We start from the raw sequence: 26,623 nt of genomic DNA, 5'->3' as shown, positions 1-26,623 counted from the left end.
TCGGACTGGCGTTCGAGATGTCATCGGGTCATCATCGATCGGGCCTGTTTACCCCACAGATTGCAAGCGAATCGGGGAAAAGGCCCTGACGATCTTGCGTCCCAATGTGAGCTACCGCGAACTTGATGTCGTTAGAAGGGAGGTGAGGTCACCATGCGTAGGCAATGTGATAGATGGGAGTAGGTAGGTCACGCAATCAATTGGTATTTGCGACTATGACAAGATAAAGTTTTACTCGATTCAAACCGTGGACTATAGCGAGTGCGATACTAGTAGTTCGCAATATCCCATGACAATAATCAGCTTGAAATCTTTTCTATGAGCTTCTAGTTGATATGGTGCGTAGGCTGTTGGGAAGAGAACAACAGCTTAAGTCTCTCAGCCTTCCGTTGAAGCACCTGCACTGGGTAAGTCTCTATCACAAATAGCAGTGTACAACCCCCACAACTTACATTACTTCTTCGACGTAGCCATCTTGTCCCAGGAGTCTTGCCATTCGCCAAGATATGTCTTTATCTTTTTGACCTGAACATCCTTTGTAGTTTCTCGGCCTCTCTTAGAGCTACTATGGAGCTTCTCTGTGATGGTCGGCGAGTTCCTAAGATAGTCTTCAAGCATGGGGGATGTGTCTCCAGCACTACCGACAGTGGTTTATCAGGTTAGCTCAGTCCAAGCTATGTTGCCAACAAATCCTCCCCTACCTTTTGACTGCAGAACTGGAGGTTGTAGATCTAGACTGGTCCATTTCTCGAATGCTGTTGTGGGCTGATAAGTGTGGCTTTGGTATGATTTCCTAACGTTCTGACTTGAGAGCATCTATAAAATAGTAAAGACGACAATAGCTTGATGGTACGCTTGCCAAATTCTTGCTGGTTATTGAAACATGTTTTGAGGGCTCTTTTGTATTGCTTCTGAATTATGCCTGCTAACATACTTGGCGCTGGATGGGCATATTCACGTCTCATAGATTGAATTAACATCAGTCATTCACAGACAAGTGGTGCTATTGGTATCTAAGAAGCCATGTCAACTCAATAGCACACAACGTCAAAGTTACATATTACAAGCATGATAAGATTTAGCTCGATTAGCACAGGACGCAACGGGGAGCAATACACCACGGAAGTGCCTTTACAAGTCATTGGTCGCCTGATTTGGTAGTCCGCTTGGCAAGCACCCCTGCCACTCTGGCGAATAGGAGGCAAAAGCACAGCTGTGCCTTGTTCCTACTGCAGCCTCACCCGGCAATGCTAAGGGATTTTGGCATGTTCCTGGTTTCCGCCGAATCTCTGTCCCGTTTCTCTTCCTAAAATTCCATTTCGATTCACGCCTGGTCGATGAGTGCGAGTGATCTGTGCATTTCTCTTCCACTCCTCCTTTACCCAAATGCCTTCCTCTGCCCTCTTCGTCTATCTTATTGCCAGATATCCCGACTCAGATTAGATTCATTTCTCATTCTACCGGTCGCGAGACAATGGACCATTCTCACGGTACCCGTGGAAAGGATGATCACAGTCTCGACTGTGGTCAAATCTCTCTACAAGACTATATGGATGGGCCACGCTCACATAGATTTGTGGACATGGAGAGGCTGAAATTTCCTGAAACTTCCGAAGAAACCTATGAAGAAAGTTACGGAACCCCTTCACTCACGGCCGCACTCTCATCTTCTTCTAGCCGTTCGATTCCGGTAGAAAACAATGAACACCGTAATCCTTCCGACACATATTCCAGCCGGGCACCCGAACCTCTTGTCTTAGAGGACGGCATCTTTTCAACAGCACCTAGGTTCAGTCCTTCAGGAGACTGCCCTTTTGATCAAGCAATAGCGTTCGACACTGCGTTCAAAACCCGTTTTCTGGATTTCGATGCCTACCCGTTTGTTTTTGATTTGTGCAGTCGTCCCGACCAAGCTCCCTTGCCAAGGGAAATAATCGAGCGCCAACTCGCCACTCAGGAGGGCAATGAGAACTCTGAATATGCGTCTACTTACTGGCCTGCACTCTTCCCAGACCCAACGGAACTAAATACCATGGAAGATCTCCACACTAGCAGACCAAAAGATAATATGCTGGCTTCTATCCCGGAAACCAGCCCTGCTGAAGTCGAGTACGAGCAGCAGTACATCGTTGGGCTGGCTAGTGAGATGCAGAGAAGACTACGCCATCTTTCCGACGCTGGGGTATCGCGATCTTGGAACTCGTCCTTTTCCAGTGTGATTCGAGCCTTTACGATCCGCCTTGGCTATGAGTCCTCAAATGATATCAGTCACGATACCTGGCAAATCATTCATAAGAACAGTGGGTAAGTGATGCTCAAAACTTCCATAGCACTGTCAGTTATAGGTACCTTACTCAAGAAAGTAGTTAATAACGATTCATAAAATAGAGAGCTTTTTAATCACCTTCAGAATATGATGTCATTGTTTGACAACCACATCAAAAGTAAGGAAACCGATGGCATCAAGGGAAATCTTCATGATATGTCTGTGGAGGATAAGATGAGTCTCTGGGAGGAACAAAAGAATCCCAATTGCACACCACCTCCACAGCACACACAGCTCAAGGAAGACACACGAGATCGCATTGAATCTTCCACAAGACAAATCGAATATGAAGCGATACTAGAAAGTCGGGCCTTCAATTGGTTATTAAATCATTTGGAAAGACAAGCCTCGCTGTGGTGGGATGACAATGATCTAGGAATCTGCGTGCAGGAGGAGATCCAGCGAAAAGTTATGAATCTCTTCGCATTGGAGATCGATGAAAGGCACACATCAGAGATTCAAAAGATCAAGTTTCAGCTTCTTGACTGGCCGCTACTCGGCATAGGAAGTGACAAACAACATCTTCAGCACAACGACAAGACAAAACCTTTGAGACAAGTCACGCTTGAATCTGCGGTGGTCGTATGTTGTGCAGATAAGAGTCAGGTGGTGACCATAAGAGACTACATGGATCAGACATGGCCATCAAACTGGAAACAGGCCTTTGATTTACTCCAATCTTGTGCAGACTTTGGGGAAACACAGGTTTTGAACAATAGGCACCAAGTCGGTAAGTACTTTAGGTTGTGACTTTTATCAAACAGGATGGTCGCTAAGTTGTCAAAGTTGGTCCACCAGGGTATCCTAATCTCCTAGCTTCGGTAGAAGATGGACACCTTACGGTTACAGTTGAAGGATATCCATACTTCATAGCTGAGTATGGCGAGCAACTTGCGTGGCTCTCAGCCGCTGTTGCACAGAATAGCCGGGCTGTTTATCGCAGACCAACAATCACTCGACAGAGAGAGATAGGATCGGACGAAACCATCTTCTGTTTCGACATCGTTCTAGAGGAAAAGCCGCTTCATTCATTGCCGCCGCAAGAACGGTCATTGGCAGGAATCCTAGGACAGGATTTCGTAGCCATTCGAGGATTTCCCATCCTTCGTCGCCCGATAGAGTTTCCTGGGATGGAGATTCCATGGAACATGGCTCAAAAGCTCGTAGGAAGTCCTTGCAGTGTTCACACATCCCATGGGGGGCAACTAGTCCTCAGCGGTTGGCGAAAAGCCATTGCTCTCGCCAAACAAACCCAGAATATTTCCCTTTGGTCCGAGGTCGCCACAGGCAAAACCGCAAGATTGATGATAGGACCCGGCGCAACACACGTCATGGAGCTGGTGCAATATCAAACTGGTCGGCATATCATCACCCAAATCGAAGACTCAGCGTGGCCAGAGACACCATCGGGATTCTCCTCTTCGGGAAGAAAATCAAAAGAACCAGCTGTGGACGTCAACTCCTCAACGCCATCTGTCCAAATTTTGGACACGATCGAGTTGTCGCCCTGGCATTCAAATCCATATGGAAATCAAAGCAAGTCTGAACACTGCAACAGTGGTTTGATCGATCCCCATGATGGTGGCGGTGATGGAGCTGCCGATTCCGCAGCTGCTGAATCTGCAGATTCCTTGGACACGGATCTTCTGTCAGTATCAGATGAGTCGGATAATATCGACTTCCAGCCTTTGTACGAAGACCATCCAACTTTGCCACTGATCCAGGCCATTGCTCGTACCCTGCTCCGGGACTATCGACTTCAGACTCAGCATCGTGGAGAGACGTCTTCCAGTGGTGCCTCTTCCTCGGCATCAGCGCTTGACCAAACGCAAGAGGCGAAAGGGCCTTCGAACCCTCAAATTACAGTCAATAGAAAGCGCAAACCTGAAACTGAGCTCAAATCGGGCAGAGAGCCAACTAAATCATCGGGATCAGCACAGGAGGCTAAAAAGCAGCAGCTCACATTAGCATGCCCTTTCTGGAAATTCAATACCGACAAATATCATGTTTGCGTCACCAAAAAGCTCACAAGGGTACGGGACGTTAAACAGCATCTTAAGAGGAGTCATACTCCTGAGCACTACTGCCAACGCTGCTTCAAGATCTTTGCCAACGAAGATAGTCTTCGAGACCATGTATCGAATCCGGAAGGGTGGACCTGCCCTCTCAACGAAACAGGGGCGCTGGACGGAATTTCTCATGAACAAAGCAGGAACTTACACAGGAAGTCGGCTCCTGGGCAGACGGATGAGAATCAGTGGTTCGCAATTTGGGACATTCTTTTCCCTGGAAAGACAAAACCACGCTCAGCGTACATGAATCCCGATATGTGCGAAGAACTATCAGCTTTCCAAGAGCATTTGAACTACAATGCTGCTCAAGTCGTGCAAGATTCACTAGAGACCGCGGGGTTTCTTTGGCATCTCACAACCGAGGAGGAGTCACAAAATCTTCGCAGGGTAGTCAACGAGGCTATCTATGCCATGCAACAAGAGTGGATTTCAAATCGAACAACGATGCGACCAATAGCAAGCGTACGACATTCACATCATCAAAGTCACCCTGGCAACTCTCAACCCGTCAGAGGATTGGCGACTCCCACTGACAGCGGCATTAGTTTGGGATCACAGACCGACGGATCATATCGAAGACCAAGTACTATACCTCAACAAGCAAATCTTTCAGGTTTAGAACAGCAGGATAGCTCGACTGGGATTGAGTCGCAAGTTTTGACAAGATTGGAACATGCAGCTCGAAACATGCCGGTCTTCGATGGAGGGCCGACCACAAATTCTTTAGCTGCCCAACCAGGATCAAACTTTTGGGTACCGCAGGCCCATCTAGCGGGGTTGACAGGACTCTTTGGACCCGATTCAAGAATGAACGGATTTGGTACGGCGAATGGTACAGTCCCGCCAATCGATCTTTCATTTTGGGGCTTTGGTGAGAACGTGGAACATGTCACTCAGGCTGTAACAGGAGCAGCAACGGCGGAAGTTCCGTCATCAACAGCGCAAACACCTTGAAATGTACATATGCGAATGCCAACTTGTTGATAGAATTCATACTTGACTTCAACGTATATTGTATCGGAACTCAGGAATCCATCTGACAACGATCACGCCTGACGTGTGTATTCAGCTAGATCAAATACAGCCGCAGGCATAGGAAGCATCGCAGTATTGGCATGGAGCTTTCAAGTCACCGATTCTCACTAAAAAGCGGGTGATATACAAGCGGTAGTAAACATGCGTCAAAGTCACATGTATTCATTTCTGAAATGCCCACACGATCTCAATTATTCAACCTGAGCATCTTCATTGCGGGGCACTGAATGAATGTCATCCGTACGTCTCCCCACAACCCGCCTGCGGCTGCGACGTGGGCTGCCGTGACGGAGACTTCAACATTGGATCGTCGTTGCTCCGGAGAGAATCGTTGCCCCGGCGTCCGGGGTCCGACGTTGCCGGATCGGCACGATGGCGAAAGTCTCACGGGTCTCCGCCCCAATGAACGCGTGGACGAGCAGGACGGGGATTTATGATTGCGGCTCCAGAGATCGGCAAACTGTTCAGTCGGTGAGATTTTGCTTCTGGATAAGCTCATCTGATGCCACTCTGGATGAGACGAGCGTTGATAAAAGCAATCTCGTCAGCAACGGTTGGCTAAGATGTGAGGAGTCGGGTGACATGTGATCGACAGAGTGGTTGGGGCCTTATCACCGCCAGTCGTTGATCCGGGGGTGGTTGCCCGCGTAGTGCGACGAGCACATCTACATAGTCCGTACGATCAGTCTAGCTACTTACTAGCCTAAAAATAGATTATTCTCGTTTTTCCATTTCCGAAAGATGCGAACCGAAGGCTCGCAAGTTCACCGAGAGCTGCAGCGCGATGGTATCTGCTTTCCCTGTAGTAGGCACACGCCATTGCCCGTCTGCAGATAAACGCAAAGCCAGCAATGGCTGGACGCAGTGGCAACTGGCAACTGCAAATCGAAGACGTGACAGACGAAAAACCTGGATGCAGGCCCCTGAAAAACCTTAACGATTCAGGGGTGGCGCCAGGCGGGCTTCTTCTCCTCTCACACCCCCTTGGCGCCGTTGGCGGGCAACATCAGGCTTGGTGGGTGCCTCTTTGCGGTCTAGCAAAAGTCAATTTCCTTGGCCGTCGTTCGTCTGAAAATACTTGGCACTTGTGTCTTGGCGACAATCCTGACATGGCCTTTCCGAGACTCGCAGAGTCCAAAGTCCCAAGGGCTGCAGCCGGTTGACTCGGTTGGGGAGGCACAGCAGAAACGCAGCGGAAGATCTTGTGGAAGATGAAAGGAGGAGCCGGTCGGACAAGGCAGAGGGTGACGGGCACTTGACACCGGGGCGCACACATTGCGTCGTAGGACCGAGGGCGACGTGGACTGGGGGGAATCGGGGAGGGGACGTGGAGGATTATTTCAATTAAATTGAACAGCGAGAGCGGCAGATGGGGAATGGAATGCCAGGCTGTCAGCTTATTCTGCAATCTGCACCGTGTTGTTTCTTTTCCACACTCTCTGAGTCTCATTATCCAATATTCATGCCCGCGGAGCGGTGCCGGGCACCGGGGGAGGGGTTGCACTGCTGGGGGAGAACTCCACCTGGCACCCAGCTGCCCACTGCGCGGCAAAGCCGAACGTAAGACTGTACTCCGTAATGTAATAAGGGAGAGGAAGGGAGGGAGGCTCGGGAGCTTGGGAGTCGGGATTCGAACTGCAAGTCTGTTAGAGCCTACGTAGAGAGGGGGAGGTCCGAATCCGATGTTGGCGAGTGGCCTTTCGCGTCCGGATGGGAGCCGCGGTTGTTACTGCAACAAGCGATACGGATACGGTGCAACCATTACACGGCATGACAGCCGGGCAGATCATAGAACGACATCAGCCAAGCCTGTTTTTCTTTTCATGATACACAGTAACGGTCTGCAGGTGGCTGGTCGTTTCCTGGATCAGTGACTCGTAGCATGGCAACCTGATGTGACCATGCCAATCCCATTGCGATGCTTCTTGCGCGACAACCGCTGCAAAGAGAAACGTCGGCGAGATGATCGATAACAGAAGGAAAGGAAAACGGGCTGTGCTGAGCCACTATTGTGCAAATTGGGCCCTCACCGTGCCATCGAGTCGATTCGGCGTTTTGTCCGCATTCCTGAGTGCAGACTAGCACCAACTGAGGGCACATTTCGCAGCGACTTCAGCGAGACATTCAACGAGGCGCGGGCTTTTAGCACGACGACGAACTGGTGTCCATGACGAATGAGAGGCTCGGCTAGTGGCAGCTTGTCTTAGCATCCAGCCTTCCCGCACGCCACACGTAGGCAAAGCTGGACAAGCTCAGGCACAAGTTTGCACACATGCAGCCAGACTGTATAGTGTATGTAGGCTTTTGATAGCTCGGACCCAATGCATTGGAAAACTGGACACTTGTATAGTTTTTCCCGAGGGATGTTTCTCCTTCGCGCGGGAAAAAGAGTAGCGCCTCTGAAACTCATGGCTGATTATGCCAAGAGTCCGAATTTGGTTTACGCTGTCTATAATGTTTTGAGGCATTTGGAACTTGTGGATAAGCATTTTTATGAATGTTTTTATGTATTCTGATTTCGAACATGATGAGAAATATGTATAATGTTTGTTGACCCTGATTTCCCTTCCAGCAGGGTTAGATGATGATGACATATTCCGCGCCCCCCTTATTGTTGCGTAATTCTATACTGATCTATGTGCAGTAGTTACAGGCATTACATTATCGTAACAGTCATCTTTGGTTTTGTACGTCTGTGATGTGCACACATTGTGTGTGCCGTTTGCAAATGTTAAGCGCGTCCCGTAGGCGCCGCCTGTCCCGCGCGTTATGTGTGTGTGATAAAACAACGATGCTATGAGTTGGTTTGAAGCAATCTAGTAGATGAAGGAGAGGACGAAGACGAGGATCGTGTAGGCTGAGGTGACGGTCAACTCGGTCTCGAACCACGCAGCCTGGCCGCCAAAGGCAATCTTCTTGCTCTGGGGTGTCGGGTGGGCGACAAAGGTCTTGGGGTCGCGCTCGAGGAGCTGCTCGCGGTCCGGCATGTTCGGCGGGTCAATGGCGTAGGCGATCGGCGTCCAGAGCGAACTGCAGATGAAGATGAAAGTCAGGGGCGGCCAGAAGGCGTGGGTGATGAGGCACATCAGGATATCGCGGAGCTCATCGTTAACGTAGAAGCAGCGGTACGAGGTGAGAACCACGCCGACAAGGGTGAGGTAGACGAAAGCCAGGTGGAAGATTGCCATGTAGTTGAAGAGGATACCCCAAAGGCGGCGGAACATGCCCTTGCGGTTCTTGGGGTCGCGCTCATTGAGGGCGGAGCCGAGGGATCCGGTGGGCTTGAAGGCCTGCGTCTGGCCACCGAGCCAGGTGGGGAGGATGAATGAGCGAATGATGCAAAGCGCGATGTACGGAGACATCCAAAGCTGATAACGAGAACCGCGCTGGCCGGTGTGGTAGCCCGCGGGGATGAAGAGAGCAAACTCGCACAAACGGTTGGTGAGCGTGGCGGCGAAACAGGCGCGAATGAGCCAGCGGAGCTGCTCATAGTTGGCGTAGGCGACCAGGGGCTTGCCCATGACCAGGATAATCGGGATGGCGAACATGGAAAGGGTCAGGAGAATAGTGTACAGACTGAGTGTGGCGTAAAGGAAACCAGAGAAACGCTGCGCAGCCGTCATCTGCTTGACCTTCTCACCGTACAAGCAGAAGTTGAGCTTGAACGATGTGTCTACAGTACCGATGGCCCAGCGAGTACGCTGCTTGAGATGGCCGCCATAATCCTCGGGGACAGTGCCGAACTGGAGGGGCTCGTGGATGTAGGCCGTCTTCCAGCCCTTTCCAAGCATCAATGTCGAAGTAGCAACATCCTCAGCCAGAGAGCCGAGAGGGAAGTTTCCTATCTCATCCAGGGCCTCACGACGGACGCAGTAGCCGGAACCGGTGCACCAGGCGACGCCGAGGGCGTCCTTGATGGGCTCAATGACGTGAACGAAGAAGTCGAGGGACTGGGCGAGGGGATCGGATGGCGGGGTGTTGTAGAACAGCTGCGGGGGGCAGGCGAGGGCCACCTTGGGGTCAATGAGCATGTGAGGCAGAATGGCACGGAGCCAGTCGCGCTCGGGGATCTGCAGGTTCAGAGTTAGCTGAAGTTGAACATCGGGCGAAAGCTTAAAATCGCGAGAGACGGGATCATCATTGAGAGCTCGAGTGAGCTGGGGCTGGTTTCAACGTACCATATCAGCATCGAGAGCAGCCATGAACTGGCCAGCGCCGCCGGGCATCGTGTGGACAAAGTCGAGGGCGTAATTCAGGTTACCGGCCTTGAAGTGGTGTGGAACACCAGGATACTTGGGGCGGCAGAGGTAGTGAACATTGGGGTAAGTCATGGCCAAGGCCGCAATACCGTTCTCCAGACCTTCGGATTTGCCGTCATCGCAAATAATGACACGGAACCGGTCGCGGGGGTAATCAACGTCGCAGGCGGCGCGGGCAGTGTCGAGAACCAAATCATCCTCTTCACCGCAGCAAGTGAGCAAAACATCGACGGTGGGAACATCCTCGCCCATGAGTCTCAACTTGGGGCGCTGGCGCTTCTTCATAGACCACATGGTCCAGATGTTGTGCATAATTGAGGGAATGGCAACAGCAACTTCGACAGCGATGAAAACCCAGGCCTGGGCGTAGATTTCCTTGGCGAGTTGTTGAGCAGAGATGACGCAGTAGATACGGAGGGCGAGGTAGACGAGGTACATTCCGGTAGCGAGGACGGTGAGAATAGGAACCATGCGGAAGACGTGGCGCTTCCAGCCGCCCCAGATGTCGGAGTCGTCGCGCTTGTGAAGTCTTGCGATCTGGTCGCTGCCCTCAACCCACTCCTTGGCGAGGACCGGCGAGGCCTGTCCGGGGAGCAAGTTTTGCAAACTTTGGTGGCTCTGGTTCTGTTCAAAGCGTCAGCGGGTTTTGAAACTATTGTGATTTAATCAAAAATTGCCATACCATAGGGCTGTTAGGCGTCGAGTCGGTCGACCACGGATGCCTCGGGGCAGCCAAATGATCAAACGGCGTGTTCGCGCCGCTCTTCAGCGTAGGCGTCGCTGAGCGGGACTCGACCGGCGTGTCCATCCCCGAGATCGAGGGTCCGATTGAAGGTGCGCCAGCCATGCCTATCGAGTGACGGTTGGCCCAACCGGGAGGTCCGTACAACTCGTCCCCGGAGACAGCGTGAGGCTGCTGGTACTGTTGTTGTTGGTTGTACGGCGGCTGGAACCCTTCCTGTTGCTGGTACGGAGAAGGTGCGTTGTTCGTCAGGGCGCGTCCGAATTGCTCCTGGGACTGGGTCGGTTCGTTCTGGTACGGGCTACCATACGGGTTTTGAGAGTACTCCTGGTATTGCTCCTGGTACTGAGGTTGTTGGTATTGCTGGTTCTGCTGCATCTGCTGGTTGTTGTTTTGATACGGCGGCTGATATTGATTTTGGTGAGGGTGATGATGTCCTTGAAGAACATCAATTTCCACCATTTCCCCCTCGGGGTAATCCTGACCCTGCTGCGGTCTTCCGTGTCCCCCCATCATGATTGCGGTGTTGACCAACCGACGGCTGGAATGAATGAGTGAATAGCGTGTCTAGGGCGGAAACGTTGTGTGCGTGCCGAAACCAAAGGGACAGCCAGAGTGCGTGTAAGAGGCTGGGTCGCAGGTAAAACAGGAACAATAGTGAATCCCCGCGCGTCTCGCTCTCCCTTCTCTTTTCTCTTCCGCCAAGTTCAGCTCGAGACTTGGACGGACGTTTTGGTTGAAAAACGAATGTGGGTGGTGATGTAAAGGGAAGAAGTATTAGGATCGAAGGAAAAAAAGAAGTCGACCCGCTTAGTACATGTAGGAGGAGTCGTAGCACAGGAGCATCGACCGATATGTCATCCAACAGGAGGAGCTTTTGCACAAGTGGCACCCAAACACAGACGTCCAAGAGCCTGGACTGACTTGACAGACAGGAATCAGAATGCCGGTCAGGTCTGGGGGAGGGAGTGTACAAGAAAAGAGACGGGTTGACAAAAGGCCGGGTTTCTCTTCTCTTGTGCTTCTCGGGGGGGTAAGGTCAACGGGAAGGGGATCAGTCTGGGGGAAAGGAGCAATTGGCAAGCAAGACATGGGACTAGGAGCTTGCTTGGGAGGGCCCGCGGACACATCAGGGACATACATGACTTAACGGGAACCCACTCGGACTCCGCTAAGCCTCACTGCCCTGATTACGATCCGACGAGAGCCTGACGTGATTAAAATTGGGAGGTCCAGGTTGATGGAGCCCACATCATCGGCCTGTCCAGTCTGGGCGCGAAGATGGTGAATCTGTGATGGACTCGCCCCATTTCACATTTCGCCCCGGGTCAGGTCTGTGCCACCTTGGATTTGAGTGGCCTGCCTTGCCAAGCTGTTCTGGGTTATTACCTCCCAATGCCTATTCGCTTTCGTACTCTCTGATTCCTGGAGACAGTGTCGGAGTTGGCTCTGGTTCTTCTACCTATCCCTATGCATACATAGTACTCTGTACACTAGAGAGGTCGTGCCAGCCGGGTGGGATAGAGAGAATTGGCATTGGCAACAGATACCAAGCCAGCTGGACTGGGCATGGAGGGAGACAGCCAAGCGCTTGCTTCAGCAGCGGTGGTCCAAAGGGAAGGGAGGGGGGGTGTGGGAGGTCTGCAGGAAGGGTGTGAGCGGCGCGCGGACACCGGGGATCAGGTTAGCTTGTGTTGCCTAGCAAGCCCATCAAGCCACTCGAAGCCCCGAAAGCCTACTGGCTGGGTTCGACCGCCGCGCCGTTGGTTTGTTGTTTTCTTTTCTATTTTATTTTGATTCTTGGGTCGAGTTAGTGGAGAGTCTGCCGCCTATGGGCACGTTCTCCCTCGTCCGCTCGCATATGCTCACTAAAGGATTGGATGTTTCGGTCAGAAAAGATGGACATAACCAGGGGCCAAGAGTCTCCACTTGGAAGACATTAGGGGAAGGAAAGTACGGATAGTGGTCATAGAAAAGGAAAACAGAAAAAGCTGCCATGAATGGTGACTCGAGCCAAGTTCATTGACCTCTTCCCACCTCTTCCGCGGTGCTCTGTAGCAAGCAAGACAGGGACAACCGGGCAGCTGTCTCTCTCTCTCTCTTCTAAATCTTGACTCTTGAACCTTGATTTGAGGTAGTCTTTGCACCCTCCTTTGCTGTGCTTCCTGTTATTTTCTTCTTCCTCAAGGAGGGGCCGAGCCCACTGTTCGGATGACAATGTTCGCCAATGAGGGCCATCCCAGGACCGTCCAATGAATCCCAGGGTCATCCCAGCGTCCGCATCCAAGGCCGTCGATGGCAGTCTGGTTCTTATCCACTTGCAGGGCCGTTATCTTCACAAATCCCTGCTTTTTTCTCGTGTTCTAGAAATGCGGGTACCATTTTATGCAAGGATGACCGAAGGCAGCCGGCACATTGACTGGCGCTAGGCCAGGGGCCGGTCCGATTTAGAAGCAGGACCTGCAATCGTCGATTTTGTGATCTGAGATGTCCGGCCTGGCTGGCAAAAGTTTGCTTGAGTCTTGGGCCTTTTCGGAGGAGGGGGGAACGACGGGATGATGGAATGGAATGGATGGACCACCACATATCCGCATACTATCTGTATACAAGTTAGGACTCAGCATTGTAGGGGGGTTATTTTTGAGCAGGCAAAAAAGACCGGTCCCAGATAGATCCTCGCCGGTGTAAACGTCCCCAACGGACCTGGCGTTAAACCGTCTGTTTGCCCCAGGACTCCGGTCCTTTCGTTTCGTTTTTTTTTTTTTCTCTCTTGCCCATCACGTTCCGCCCGGTTTGTTTGGGATTCAGACTGGGAGAGCAATTGGTGAACATAAGCACGAGCAAGGAGGACGAGGTAATTACAGTCTGCTGCACTGGATGCAGAAAAGAGGACAAGCCTTTCCGGGGTGGCGTGCTGCGCCGCGGTTGAGGATAGGGGTTCTTATCCTCGTAGACTCTTTCTGGACGTTCGTTTGCCCGACGCGCCTCAGTTCTGCATTTCCCCTTCCCAATATCCTCGCTTGGCTTGGCCTGTTCTTGCGCTCGAATCCCATGCCCTGACGTACAGTTGACTGCTGCCGACTGAACAAGCCTCATCTGGATCCTTTCTGCTCGCCGACTGTCTACTTGTCTGACTCTGCTGTCTCCTCCTGTTGTGGCCTGTGACTGCATTTCTCACGCAGACAGCAAGCCTCACCTCACCCAACGGTTGTGAGCTTGCTCGGATCATCCAGACACGCCCTCTTTCCACACCCCCTTTTCCCTGTCCCCTGGATACCTGCACGAGTCGAGGCCCGCGCCCGCGTTCCCTAACATACCCTTACCTGACCAGACAGACCTGGCTTGAACCTCTCCTTACCTGAACCTCCCACCCACCTAATCGATTACCTACCCTCCCATACCTAAACCAGAATCCGACCGTCACCGACGACACCACTTTCGCTCCTCTGCATGTGCTGCTGCGAATAGAAGTAGACGAATTGCATCGGATTTCCGCCTGAGCCTGTCCGCATCGTCGTCTTTTGGAAGGGACCACTGCAGCAAAACAGCTCGGAGAGAGTCGTAGAAAGCATTCACTTACGCTCTTTTTCCTTACTCTCTCTTTTCCCTATTCAAAATGCCTTTCCTCGGCTTCCGCTGGGTCGTCAACTTCGTGTTGCTGGCCGTCCCCATCGGAGCGACTCTCGGTATCCTCATTGGAATCGACGCTGGCAGAAGTTCAAACGGACAATCGCCAATTTTCACCGAGCCTGACAACCCGGGCACGACACCAAAGAACAATGGCATCACGGCAATGGTATCATGCGACAAGGCAATGGGTCTTCACCCTCTGTCCAAGGGTCAGGAGTACACACGTAAGTCAAGTCCTTTTCATCAGTCTTTCGCGATGTCTTCATCGTCGCCTGTCTCCTTCACGGGAACCTGCCTCTCCGCAACATGCGGCGGCACGGACCGAACACCACGATGCAATCAAGCCTCTCCCGTTGCGGATGCTCTGCGCGCTGTCTGTCTCTATGTCATCTGAACTATTTTGCGTTTTTCTTTGGGAACAACACGGGCTCCCGTGTTTTGTTTGTGTGTTCTGGCCCGCGGACCTTGTCAAGCTTCATGGCATGAGCCGAAGATTTGTTTTGACTTTTGCTCCCTTGAAATGCGAAACCTGTCTGGGCGGGCGTAACCTGGCCGTCTGCTCCAGTTGGCTGGCCTTCCTGTTCATGCAGATACACATGGGATCTTTTCTTTATTACAACAAGACAACAGCATGCTGACGATTTCTGTTTCGACTCAACAGTGAACCCGAACCAGTGGGGTTGGACCGAAGGCACAGATGGTCTCTTGTGTATGAATGTACGTTAAGTCTTGACCCCTCCTCCGCCCGTCTTCATCGCGGGGTTTGGTATCACCAAGGCCAAGCTTTCGAATGCAGCTTCAAGCTACTGCAGCTTCAACGTTTGCATAGCTTGAAGCTGCATTGTCGCCGAGCATGGCCATCACCCATAAGCACCGCGGCTAACCCGTCGCTCCCCGCCTCAGGTTACCACATTCAACAACCAGACATACGATACCGACTTCAGCGCCCCCGAGTTCTACGTCACATGGCGCTACCCCCGTGGCCCCGAGACGCAGCCCGTCCACGCTTTCCCCAACATCAAGGTCGACGGCAGCTCTCTCCCGGTCTCCATTCCCAAGCTCTCAAACATCAACGTAGATGTTGAGTGGTCCTACTCTGTCGGCAACTATACCACCGATGGCGCAGCTGCGACGAACACCGACGAGACTGAGCTTACCGACAATGACACCAACACTAACGTCGCCATCGATATGTTCTTGGACGACGACAAGACCTCGGCGCAAGACAGTACCAAGGCGAAGTACGAAGTGATGGTGTGGTTTGGCACCTTTGGCGCCGCGACACAGCCCATTGGTTACCAAAATGGCGCCGGCGCACTTACCACAGAGACGATTAACGGCACCACATTGTAAGTTGCTGCTTTTTCCGATATCCTTGATTGGAATGTGGGATTTTTGGGAGTCGAAGCTAATAGTACTTGCCTTGCAGCCAACTCTTCTTTGGACAGAACAGTTTGGACCAATACGTCTTGACCTGGAAGGCCACTGCAACGATCGAGCACTTTGTCGGCGATCTCGCTCCACTTCTGACGAAGCTTACCACCATGACCAACGCCAACTTCCCTACGACGTCGACATATCTCGGTTACATGGGTCTCGGTTCCGAAGCGCTCTCAGCCACCAACGTTGTCACGTTCCGCGTACCGACCCTGTCGATGGAGATCAAGGCATCATCATAAGAGAATCAAAAACGAGAAACAGACCATACAATGGTAATGTGTACATTGGATATTGGCCATTTTTTGTTAGCGAGCATTGATATCTACACCAACTAGAATAATGATTTTTTGGGGGACATTGGGATAATGATCACATATTTTGTATATACGCATATATCATCGGATGCGAGGGGCTGTAAGGTAGCTTTGCTTCATCAACGCGCACTTTGAATCAAGATAACCTACCATATTTAATTCGGGCCCAATATCATGTGACCATTGAAATGCTCTTTTGTTGCTGACATTTCGCTTCGCTATGGTCTCCCCACCTCCGCCATTGATGAGAATTGCGCACACATTTACCATGGCAAAGTTATGCAACGAACCGGAGCTCGCGGTGATGAATCCACTTTACATCTCCAAGCGAGCAAAGGAGCTGTCCGCCGAGGCTCTTGGTATGGCCTATTAAGGACAGGGAACCGCCATTTCGGTGTGGATATGTGCCGACTTTCGACCCACATATAATTCCGTACGAAAAATCCCTCCCAAATTCAAGTTCGTCGAAGGATTCGCAGGCGGCCTGAGGCCAGCGATAGGGGGGTGAAAATTGCCTAGGCAAAACCTGGGCAGACGCAGGTACAGAACGCTTAGCGACAAGGGCTACCTGGCAGACTTGGCCAAGGTTTCTCTGCCCAGTTCCACCCCAGTCTATCCGTACACTACACTCGTCAGAATTGGTCAGGGCCTCACGGGCTTTTTCCTGGAGGGATGGGACGGGAGGAGGGGGGATTGGAAGGGCAAAAAAACGTCCCCCCACCAGACGACGTCAGAACGCCCAGCCGCGGGTGCGCAGCGCGTAGAAATTGGATCCCCCTCTCGGGATGGGCGGGCAAAGGGGGCGGCAGAGTTACGGATGGTAAGGTGAGCCTTGAAGTTTAGTTGTCAGTTGTCAGCTTGACAACCCAGGCTGTGCCTGTTCAGCGCGGCAAGTTTCGAGCCGCGAGTCGCAATTGCTGCTGCCCAGCGGGTGGGAAACATTTGGGGGGAAAGTGTTGATTGCGTATTTCCCAAAGTTTTCGTGTTCACATTGCCGTTATTGGTACGAAGAAGCAGATGGGCCCGAAACTCTGATGGCCGCCGCCCCATCTCCGTTCATTCGCAGGATTGACTCGAGTTCGTCATCAGTGTTCAGAATGCAACAAGACACTGTCTCGGCCGATCGCTGGAGTTGAATTCCTGAACTGCCCGTCGTTCAGCTCCCGTCGTCTGCTCCAGATTCGCTGCCAGATCTGCGCGGCACGGAGTGTGGCTGTACACCACGGATACGACCGGAGAGGAGGGGCATGAGTCGAGTCAACTAGCACGGTCGCATTCCAGTCCTCGTGTTCAGTGGTGCTGGCAGGTCTAGTCTGCCAATCGGCTCGGCCCTGCTGGGTTCATGTTCGATGAGCGATGCATTGTTCAGCAGTTGATGGCGGCCGCGCATTTGCTCCACGGCCTTTTCGCCTCTTGGCGGCTCCCTCTTCGATTGGGAATCTGAGGCGCAGGCGACAGACGCGATCGTGGCGGTGGCGGCGACGGGAAAATGAAACGCCGTCGTCGCGATAGAACGTTCATGGTGTTGCGAAAAATCGAGATCAACCATTGAAGTCAACTCTCAAGGATAGGCGACTGTTTGAACGATGTGCTACGAGACTCGCACTCTGTTGAGATTCCGTCAATCTACGCACGAGAAGGAACTAATAGAAGGATTCGGCACAAGGATTCCAAGCTCTGCTTTAGGTATCTTAAACATCATGACTTGAGAGTTGCTGCACGTGCTCCTAAATCCTAGAAAGATACAAACAAATGCCGACGTGCCAACTTTAAAGAATGCATTCTGTCTGTGTCGTTGAAATATAGTTGGTTTAAATGACGTTTTCGGTATTTGTAGATCGCGGGAAGGACGCAGTCACATCGTCGGTAGTGGTTCAATCAATTGTGTCTCGCTTAGTTCTCGTCATCCTCTCGGGATTGAGGAGCGGCCTGTCACCTCGGCGTCATGCAGGCGATGGCTGTAACACCATCGCTCCGAACCCATGCGATCTATATGTTGGTTCGCTTCCAGCCGTGGCGGGCGATCAATTGCTGGGTAGTGGGCGAGATCCTTTTCGGATCCTCTATGTCCTCAGACTCAAGACAGCGACGGAGCCCATCCTTCCGGTGTGCCCACTTGGGTAAAGCTGCGATGAAGCTTAGACCAAGTTGTCGCATTATTCTGTTATTTCAATGGAAGGTGTTTTATGAATCGAGCATTATCAGAGAGGCAAGTGCATCGTTTGTGCTTTTTGAACAGGTTAATACTTTGTTCAACTGGGTGCAATAGTTTCAAACTTGCGAAGGAAGATAATCACCTTTACCAACCGCAACAATTTCGCAAATACTTGGCTTTCACCTCGCTGTTGTACAAATACGCAGAATAATGAATTTGTCGTCAATATTGATATACAAGTTGTTCTTATGTGGTCAGATATTCGCTGTGCTGCGATCGGTCTTGAGAGGTCTCGATCAGTTGCTGAGACTGTTGGAGAGCTTGCACAGCATTACAATTTGTTGGCCTCGCTAAAGCGGAGAACCATATTTCCAGGAAGCTCAATGAATAACAATGGATGGAATCCTCTAGCGAAAGAGTTGTGACCTCGAGTCTTTGGTACGAATTAAGTTGCTACGATGGTACGTAATGGTGAGACTCTGCAAATACGGTCCTCCTGGAAACTGATTCCTTAAGAAAGAAATATTTCCAAGAAAGGCGAGTCTTAACGAGCACTCAGAGACTCTTTGAGTATGCTTTCACAGGCAGAGGTCAAATTCGACCTCGCATTTGGCTTGGACCAACAATTTTGTAGAAAGTTTCTATACTTACCTGCCAAGGGTGACACTAGACTGCCAACTCGCAAAACCTTTTCTAGAAACTTATTCTTCATCTTGGACTCTAGAGTAATTTCGGACGAGCCGAGTTGGACATACTTCCAGTTGACATTGCACGTAAGTAATCCATATAATATGCGGCTTCGAAATGGCCTCAATGAATACAAGTAAGTGAGGCTGGGTCTTCAGAGTCCTAAGTCCACTGTCTCGTGGTCTTCGGTTCGCAATTGCAACCTGATATGTTAAAGCCTCCAGCCATACTTGTTTTCAGACCTCTTCGGACTCCAATCACGATGTCTTTCGAACTTCTACCACATCATGGTGCGATTTGACAAATTCTCTACCGAGCCAAACAAAAGGATCACCTGGAAAGGAGGATTTCCTTAACTTGTCAATTTATGAGAAATTACTTCTAATGCCGTAAGCGATCATCAGCAACCTCACGAACAGTTTCTGTCTCTAAGGGAAGCCTACTAGTACTCAACTACCGCAAATCAGGCGCGTAGTGACATCAAATGAGATTGCGTTGGTCTATGATCATTCAATTGGGGACATGATCAGTAAAGACAGAAGATGATCTGGCATCTTAAACATAACTGCCACTGAAAGAAGTCCGACTGGGCTTGTGATCGGGGAAACTGGACTAGGTAGGGAGAGGTCTCGAATGCCGTGCCGAGACTTATCGGATGGCCGCCGAAGTAATAACATATGATGTGTCTAAAAGAATCCGGAGCCACGTGTACAAAGTGCTGAGCAAGCTGTAAAGATACTAATGATAAGGAAACCAAATCTACGGTCCTCAATAACCTCGTAGGTATTTGGAAGATCCCCATGCTTCCCGTGCTTCTCTTGAGTATCTTTGGCCTGATAGATTTTCAAGCTATTGCTGGACGATAGGAATGAGCAATAGAATGGACTTGAATGTAATAGTCTATGATGAAGAGGTCCAGGAGCTCAATTTGTGCCTAGTCTCCAAGATTCGCGGCAGTGTGACCATTGTAATAGATGACTCGCTTTCATTGTTACGAAAAATATTGCTAGGCCTTCAAAAGATTGGATAGAGCTGTAAGGGCAAACATGTAGTCCGACGTAAGTTAAGGAGTCTAAAGATATGAGACTACTTGTGAGCATTGTTCTCCAGCCTGAATTGCCGCAAAATGACCTCTTCGATGGCTTCATTCACTTTGTGTTTGGCAAGAGATGACTTTCAATCGCGACTCTGTATAAACCACTTAGCACTTCGATTTCCTATGAGAAGTTCCCAAAGTAAACCCAGAAGAGACACTTGGTAGTCGAGACACTACGTATAGCAAAGACTGGCCAAAAGCTCGCCTCTACCACTACATCGAGAGAAACATAACTCTACTATTGCATATGAAGAATCAAAACTTCGCGTAAAGCACGTGGTTCAGAGCTATGAGCAGGATCCCAAGCCAGCAACACCAAGTCCACCAACTTCACCAACTTTACCAACTTCAGAGGCCCGATTCCCAGCATTTCTTCGCCTTCCCAGTGAGTTGCGCGACATGATCTACGAGTACTCAGACATGGTTCTTCTACAAAAGAGGCTCTGGGTTAACCTGAGTTCCATCTCCAGCGAGCCTCACTGGGAAAGGGTGGTTTGTCGCGTTTGTTCAAAGACAGCAGAAACATGCCTCTGCCTGAGACCAAGTCTTCTCGTAACAGAGGGTACAATACGAAACGAAGTCATAGACCTCTTCTTTGCCAAGAAAAACTTCCAATTTGAGCCGTCATCATAGTTCTCCTTAGCCAAACTCAACAACCCGAATAAGAGACCGAGCCGGTGACGGACATCATTGATGCCGCAGGAGCTATGGAAGGAAGTCATATCGCATATGCACCGGATCAGCATCACTCTGAAGTGGGACGAGGCCCACCTTGTTCCCGTCTACTCAGCGCTTATGAGAAACGCGCATAAGGTCACTGAGCTTACCAGTTGCTTGCCGAACGGCAGAAAGAGGGCAGGCAGGATGGAATCGAAAATGTACGAAAGGTTCTTGAGGGAGATCACTAAGATTACTACCCTAAGAACGATCAAGCTTGGGTGTCAAACGTCGCGTGCAATGTATACCCTGTAAGTCAAACCCCCCACTTCCCGGCACCCCCCTGTTTCTGGCACCCACAAAAACGCGAAAATCCACCACAACGCAATGCCCACCCCCAACCTCCTTTTATCACAACATTTTCAATTCGAGTCCAAATGGGCTCATTTTTTGCACATACCTTCTTCTATATCTAATGCCTCAATATACCGAAGATCAGCTTCGTCAGGCTCTCGAGGACATCTCAAACGGCAAGAGTCAAAAGAGAGCCTCATTGGAGTATGGGATACCACGATCAACCCTCCAACTACGTCTCCAAGGTGGTCAGACTAGGAAAGTGGCTTTTGCTGACTGGCAGAGGCTGTCTCCTGACCAGGAGAGTAAGCTGGCACAATGGGTTCGCATTCAGGCTTCGCTGGGCCTCGCACCAACGCACCAACAGGTGAAGGAATTCGCAGAGCGAGTTCTGGCTGCTGCTGGGGATACCAAACCGGAAAAGGCTGGATCTATGCCTTCGTGAGAAGGAACCCTATCATTAAGGTTCAGAGAAGTCGTTCCATCGATTCTAGACGCGTTAATGGGGCATCTACTGAGGTCATTAGGAACTGGTTTAAGTTCCTTGCTATCCCTGAGATCAAGGACATCAAACCAGCCAACAGATATAATATGGATGAGACTGGCATCCTCGAGGGTCAGGAGCTAATGGGTTAGTGCTGGGCATGGCTGAGACGACGTCTGTTCGCAAGAAACAACCTGGGTCGAGGGCATGGGTCTCTATCATTGAGTGTATCTCAGCCTTGGGTAGGGCACTTCGTCCTCTTATCATTTTCAGGGGAAGACGGTCCAACAACAGTGGTTTCCATTACATCTGGTTCCATACGATGTGGGAGTTTACAGCAACAGATAATGGCTGGACTACAGACTTAACTGCCATTGAATGGTTAGAGAAGGTGTTTATCCCACAGACTATGCCCGAGGCTGAGGGCGAGGCTCGACTGTTGATTGTGGATGGGCATGGGAGTCATACGACGACAGACTTCATGTGGAATTGCTATATTAACAATATCCATTTACTGTTCTTACCACCACACTCCTCTCATGTCCTCCAGCCACTTGACCAGTCTGTCTTCAGCCCTGTTAAGTCAGCCTATCGGAAGGAGCTCGGTTACTTGTCTCAATGGAACGACTCTACCATTATAGGTAAAAGGAACTTCCTGGACTGTTACCAGAAGGCTCGACTTGCTGGTCTATCAGTCTCGAACATCAGAAGTGGTTGGAAGTGGACTGGTCTACACCCTGTAGCGATGGTTAAGCCCTGATGAACCCTATGGTATTACCTGAGCCTTCTGCTAAGCCCACCACACCCAAACCAACCAGTCGGGGCAAAAAGCGATGCCATAATGGTCAACAAACTACCCCTGTTGAGCCATGGGATTCTGCTTCCTCTGCAGTGGTCTGGTCGACACCCAGGAAGCTGGCAGAGCTCAGCGGTCAACTGCACTTATACACCCAACTCGACAATGATACCAGCACTCAACGGCTGCTGTTCAGGAAGGTGAAAAAAGGCTTCACAGAGCAGGCCTGGCAACTGGCAGCTGCCCAGCAGCAGCTGGCTCACCTGAGGGCTCAAGTTACCAACGCTGCAGTTAGGAAGAGGAAGACTGTTCAGATCGATCCCAACACGAAGTTTGCGAACATCAGGGATATCCATCGGGCTCAAATCGAAGCGGGTGAAAAGGAGGTTATTACGGCTGAATCCAGCGACTCTGAATGCCCTAGTGAGGCTGGCAGTTGTATTGTAGTGGGTGTGGTTGAGGATCAATAGTTAATAGTAATGAGGAGGTTGGGTTGTGATCCCATCGTTTTTGTGGGTGCCAGAAACAGGGGGGTGCCAGGAAGTGGGGGGTTTGACTTATTCTCCGAGCCCGAAATATGTAGCCCACCTCACGGGGGCGCAAGTCTATAGACTTTGTGTCTTCTGCGGCGGCTATTTGAGGAATAAGGTACGGCGCTGCCGCGAAAGTCGATGTGCAACAGCGCCGAGAATGGGGCGACTCTTGAAGAGGTTCCCGGAGACTAGCCATATGGGGCGTTGCATGAAGCTTCTCGGTTGCTACGACTGGGGCATCAGCTTGCATTTGTGGCACCTGAAATATATGTGACAGCATAGGGCAAGGAAAGGCATTCTATTGAGTATTGAGAGAAACGAGGAGAGTCTAACCTCAATTAAACATATATAAAAACGGTACATGAACCCTCGATCAGCTGCTGAAATCAAATGGACTGACACAAAAGATCTTGAATGTTGAGTAGCAGAGGTCGTCCCGTCAACTGAATAATACTAGAGTTCGTGTAGTTAAAATGCAGGAAGTCATTTCTCTTGACACGCAATGCCGGCATGAGAGTCAAAAACCTCCGTACCCCCCCATTCCCAAAGATCGGATGAGAATCAGGCCGAAATGTGAGTGGGTGGAGGCACAATGCGCCGAGGAAGCAAGCACGTAATGCCGTGGGATGGGGCTCTTGGCTCTAGACCTTAGAGCTTCAGACGGAACTAAGGAGTGGCTATTGCAGCGACGGCAGATATGATCCTCCCTAGGTCTCGGGAGGGGAAGAAGAGCGTGATTAATAGAAGGACCTAAGAAAGCGATGGACGGATGGAAGGAATCTAGACTTCAGACGAGCAGGAAATGAGACTTGAGACGGATTTGAATGAATCAGCTCTGTTCGGAAGTCCGGCGAGCTTTGGGGCTGGGGAGGCTTGGGGAGATCATGTTATGCGATGAGTAGAGGACGAGGAAGACGAGGTGGAAGGACTTGCAAGTTGCCTGACTCGATAGCAGGTTGAGTCGAAGACGAGCGATAGCTTCTTAATACGGTTCCCGACCCTTCGCCGAGGCCAGATGTCGTGTGCATGGACGGAATCCTCCGAGGTCTGGCCGTCTGTCGGCAGCCGCGTCTTGGAGCGTCCAAAAATCTACACAGCTTCGGTACAGGGATACAATAGGCAGGCGTCTGGCTCACTGAAGATCTAGACTTATCGTCGTTTAACTTGTGTTAGTTTGACTTGAACTCTGGCCGAGGATGTATCGTTGGCTCGTGGTACGCCTTTGCTGTGATCCGTTCCAGCCAAGACGGCTTGGATCTATTCCAAGATCACAGGAGTTGCAGCAGATTGTTGATGTAGTCATCTCAAAAATAAACAGAATTTGGGAAAAGACTGGAGAGAAGCACAGATCAAACACAGCTTCTTGGCACAGTAGCTGAAAAAAAGAGAATTTCGCCCTGCCTCGGCTTGGCGGGCCTCGAACCGAAAGGCGGCAAGTGAAGCGTCTTGACCACGTTGGGAACCAAGCCTGGGATGTTCTCATTTCAGAGAGAAAACTGACCAGCTGGTCAGCTCCTTTGTAAGAGATGGACGGCACGTATTGCTCGGTCAAAAGGGCTGACAAGCCCGAAAAGGCAAGTTTTTCAGTGTTGTTGTTTGGTCGAACCGGGTCGAGACCCATAAGGTTTTGGAGTCGTCTCAGGAACCCCTGATGAGGCTGTTTGATCGATGCGATCTGGAAATCTGGGATTACCCAAATGGGATGGACTGCGGGCCCAAGGATGGCACAGATTCCCGACAGACCCTGACTTGTGGCTGGACTGGACGTTGTCAATGGCGGTCAACCACTGACCTGCTGTTCTTGGTAGGCTAGAGAACCAATGCAATTTAGCCAGGGCTACGGCAAGTCTTTTGCCGAAGTCGAAGGGGGAGGAATTGAGAAATAGGCGCTTCCGAAGCGAACATCGCCTGTCTGGGGTTCAGTTAGCTTGCCAGGTCTCGCGTCGCATTCTGTAGTGGCACCCATGTGAGTTGTGTTGATCTCTAGCCCGAGCGTCGCTAGGCAGTGGCTAGAGAGCCAGGAACGAAGAAAAAGTAAAGAGCGAGACTGAGAGCAAGGCAATGGGTATGATGCAAGAGCCAAGTGAGACTGACAGCTGCCACTGAGCATAGAAAGTCAATCTGGATCGACGACAAGGGAAGACGCTATGAGCAAGCAAAAACGCATAATGACTGATGAGTAATTCGGATCAGATTTCGTCAAGCCGCAGATCAACGAGATGTTTCTCGTTACAGTGAACTTGCAACATACTTTTCATTCCATTGATCATCATTTACGGGGAAACTGACATGTCTAAAGACCAAGCTCTAAATCTTTCGGGACCGGATGATCTGGGGAGAATATGTGAGGACCAGAGCCACGGGTTCAATTAATTTATCGGACCTTTCAGCCGGGAGGACTAACTCCCGCCCACAATACAAGCACTGGCGATAGATTACTTTTTGATTAAATGACCTACGTGCCACCGGGCCATGCGTGACACACAAGCGCTAGAGCATTTCAAACTCTCAGCCTCCCAGCAGCCACCCTCGGGGCCTGACGAGCTTAATGCTACGACTCGTACGAGGCAATGCAACCCAGCACCATTCTTTTCCGCACTTGTGCATCGCATGCTTTGACAGCTCTGTGCTGTAGGATGAGGTTGAGCTTGCCACCGGATGGCACTTGAGAAAAGGCTCAGCGTCGTCCCATCGCCAAAAGTCCCAGTTCTCTCGCGCGTCAGCATCATCAACCCAGCACAACTCTTCTTCAGCGTCGCAGAGCCCTCGAAACCAGCTCACTGTCGTCCTGTTCCCCTCTCACAGGATACAGTCCCTAAAACCCCGAGAGCATCATGTCGCGACCCCCCCTCTTGTGGCAGCCGAAGCTGGGGGAACAAGCTGGACAGAAAGGATCTGAGTGGTGGACAATTGCCGGGTGCCCAAGTCAACCTCATGCCGCTTCCAAGTGGAGGCCCCATGATGGTGGATTCCATCTCACGATGCCGCGTTTTAAAGCGTGCCGGGGGGGTTTTAGGGTGCTGGAGCAGACTTCTTCCCTCGTCTTCCTCATCGCTTCGGCCCCGAAAGTAAAGAAAGATTGGAAAGCTACAGGGATGTGACGCGCTCGGCCCGGGGGACGTTAGGGGGACATTGGGGGACGCTAATCCCTGAATGGTCCTCTGGCACATCACTGTTGCGCAGAGACCCCTTTCTTCGAGTCCCTTCGCCTCCAGATGATCCATGCTGTTGGATCTTCTCCCCATTCAAACCATTCTTCTTTCGTCATTCTGGCTACTTTTTGACCAGGGGCTCTAACTTAACTCTCTCGCTTCAAGCCGACATCGCCCTGACCTGAACCACTTGCAGTCACCGCGACCCCTTCAAGAAGGCAGCGGTTGGGCGCATGCAGAATCCGAAGCAACTATGAGCTGGCAGCAGGGCACCTCCATGTCAATTTCGGCCGTGTTCCCGAACATAAGAGACTGGACGGAGGCGGCCATCTGAACCCCCATGCTCCCTGGGTGAATCCTCGATCCAAGCGACATGAGACAAACTGTGCGTGTGAGGCCAGTTGGGACGACACTTTGTAGCACGCGGACGACTTGGGCCACTGTGATGGCCGTGACGTCCTTGCCGCACCATGGCTATTTCATCCCATCGTTCTAGTATGATCGTCGCTAAGGGGGTGGTCAGGGCCATGAGTAGCACTTTGCGGCACGTTGCGACCTCGACCTAGGCACACTCTTCCACGAGGCGGCGTTTACTGATGGCTGAGCAAGACAGAAAGCAGGCAGAGCAGGCTTGCCTTCTCGGCTACGATCCCATGTATGAGAGAAAGCGGGAACGGCATCTAGAAGGGATGGGAAGAAGCCTGTCATGGGTTGTCATCGTCGCAGACTGTCTCGTCTTGCCCCCTTCTTGCCTATGCGCGCAGTAAGAGAGCCGCGAGATCATGGAAACGACTGATCTGACATCGGACACTCCTAGATCTATATAATAGTGATGATCCCACCTGTCATCCCAACTCTCTTTCCTTTCCTCCTCATCCAGCAACCAACAAG

At 51.1% G+C, this 26,623-nt stretch overlaps 3 protein-coding genes across 3 annotated transcripts; 2 read left to right on the top strand and 1 right to left on the bottom strand.

The window, feature by feature from the left end:
• Positions 1-1,324: 1,324 nt before the first annotated feature.
• Positions 1,325-5,352, top strand: HER10_EVM0004320 (uncharacterized protein; the record flags this gene model as incomplete). The annotated part of the gene is made up of 3 exons (XM_035473969.1): positions 1,325-2,304; positions 2,389-3,056; positions 3,113-5,352. Exons 1-3 carry the CDS (start codon positions 1,475-1,477, stop codon positions 5,350-5,352), a joined length of 3,738 nt encoding a protein of 1,245 aa, XP_035337115.1. The 5' UTR covers positions 1,325-1,474.
• A 2,607-nt stretch (positions 5,353-7,959) lies between these two features.
• HER10_EVM0012899 (glycosyltransferase family 2) lies at positions 7,960-11,605 on the bottom strand. Its single transcript, XM_035482278.1, has 3 exons — positions 10,375-11,605; positions 9,612-10,316; positions 7,960-9,503 (listed from the first exon to the last, which is right to left on the bottom strand). Exons 1-3 carry the CDS (start codon positions 10,948-10,950, stop codon positions 8,250-8,252), a joined length of 2,535 nt encoding a protein of 844 aa, XP_035337830.1. The 5' UTR covers positions 10,951-11,605; the 3' UTR covers positions 7,960-8,249.
• Positions 11,606-12,960: 1,355 nt separating this feature from the next.
• HER10_EVM0004651 (uncharacterized protein) lies at positions 12,961-15,975 on the top strand. Its single transcript, XM_035474287.1, has 4 exons — positions 12,961-14,288; positions 14,726-14,781; positions 14,968-15,413; positions 15,494-15,975. Exons 1-4 carry the CDS (start codon positions 14,051-14,053, stop codon positions 15,741-15,743), a joined length of 990 nt encoding a protein of 329 aa, XP_035337139.1. The 5' UTR covers positions 12,961-14,050; the 3' UTR covers positions 15,744-15,975.
• The last annotated feature ends 10,648 nt before the right edge of the window (positions 15,976-26,623 follow it).

Source organism: Colletotrichum scovillei (assembly GCF_011075155.1).
Source record: "Colletotrichum scovillei strain TJNH1 chromosome Unknown Contig00002, whole genome shotgun sequence".
In the NCBI taxonomy this organism is placed as follows: domain Eukaryota; kingdom Fungi; phylum Ascomycota; class Sordariomycetes; order Glomerellales; family Glomerellaceae; genus Colletotrichum; species Colletotrichum scovillei.
Note: the sequence above shows the minus strand (reverse complement) of the source record. Positions and strands in the feature narration are given on the sequence as shown.

Bases quoted from the DNA above. Each gene is read 5' to 3' on its own strand.
- HER10_EVM0012899 (XM_035482278.1), bottom strand. From the start codon at position 10,950: ATGATGGGGGGACACGGAAGACCGCAGCAGGGTCAGGATTACCCCGAG. The intron at 10,317-10,374 runs GTATGGCAATTT...CGCTTTGAACAG, and splicing joins CGACGCCTAACAGCCCTATG to AACCAGAGCCACCAAAGTTT. The intron at 9,504-9,611 runs GTACGTTGAAAC...CTGAACCTGCAG, and splicing joins CTGCTCTCGATGCTGATATG to ATCCCCGAGCGCGACTGGCT.
- HER10_EVM0004651 (XM_035474287.1), top strand. From the start codon at position 14,051: ATGCCTTTCCTCGGCTTCCGCTGGGTCGTCAACTTCGTGTTGCTGGCC. The intron at 14,782-14,967 runs GTACGTTAAGTC...TCCCCGCCTCAG, and splicing joins ATGGTCTCTTGTGTATGAAT to GTTACCACATTCAACAACCA. The intron at 15,414-15,493 runs GTAAGTTGCTGC...CTTGCCTTGCAG, and splicing joins ACGATTAACGGCACCACATT to CCAACTCTTCTTTGGACAGA.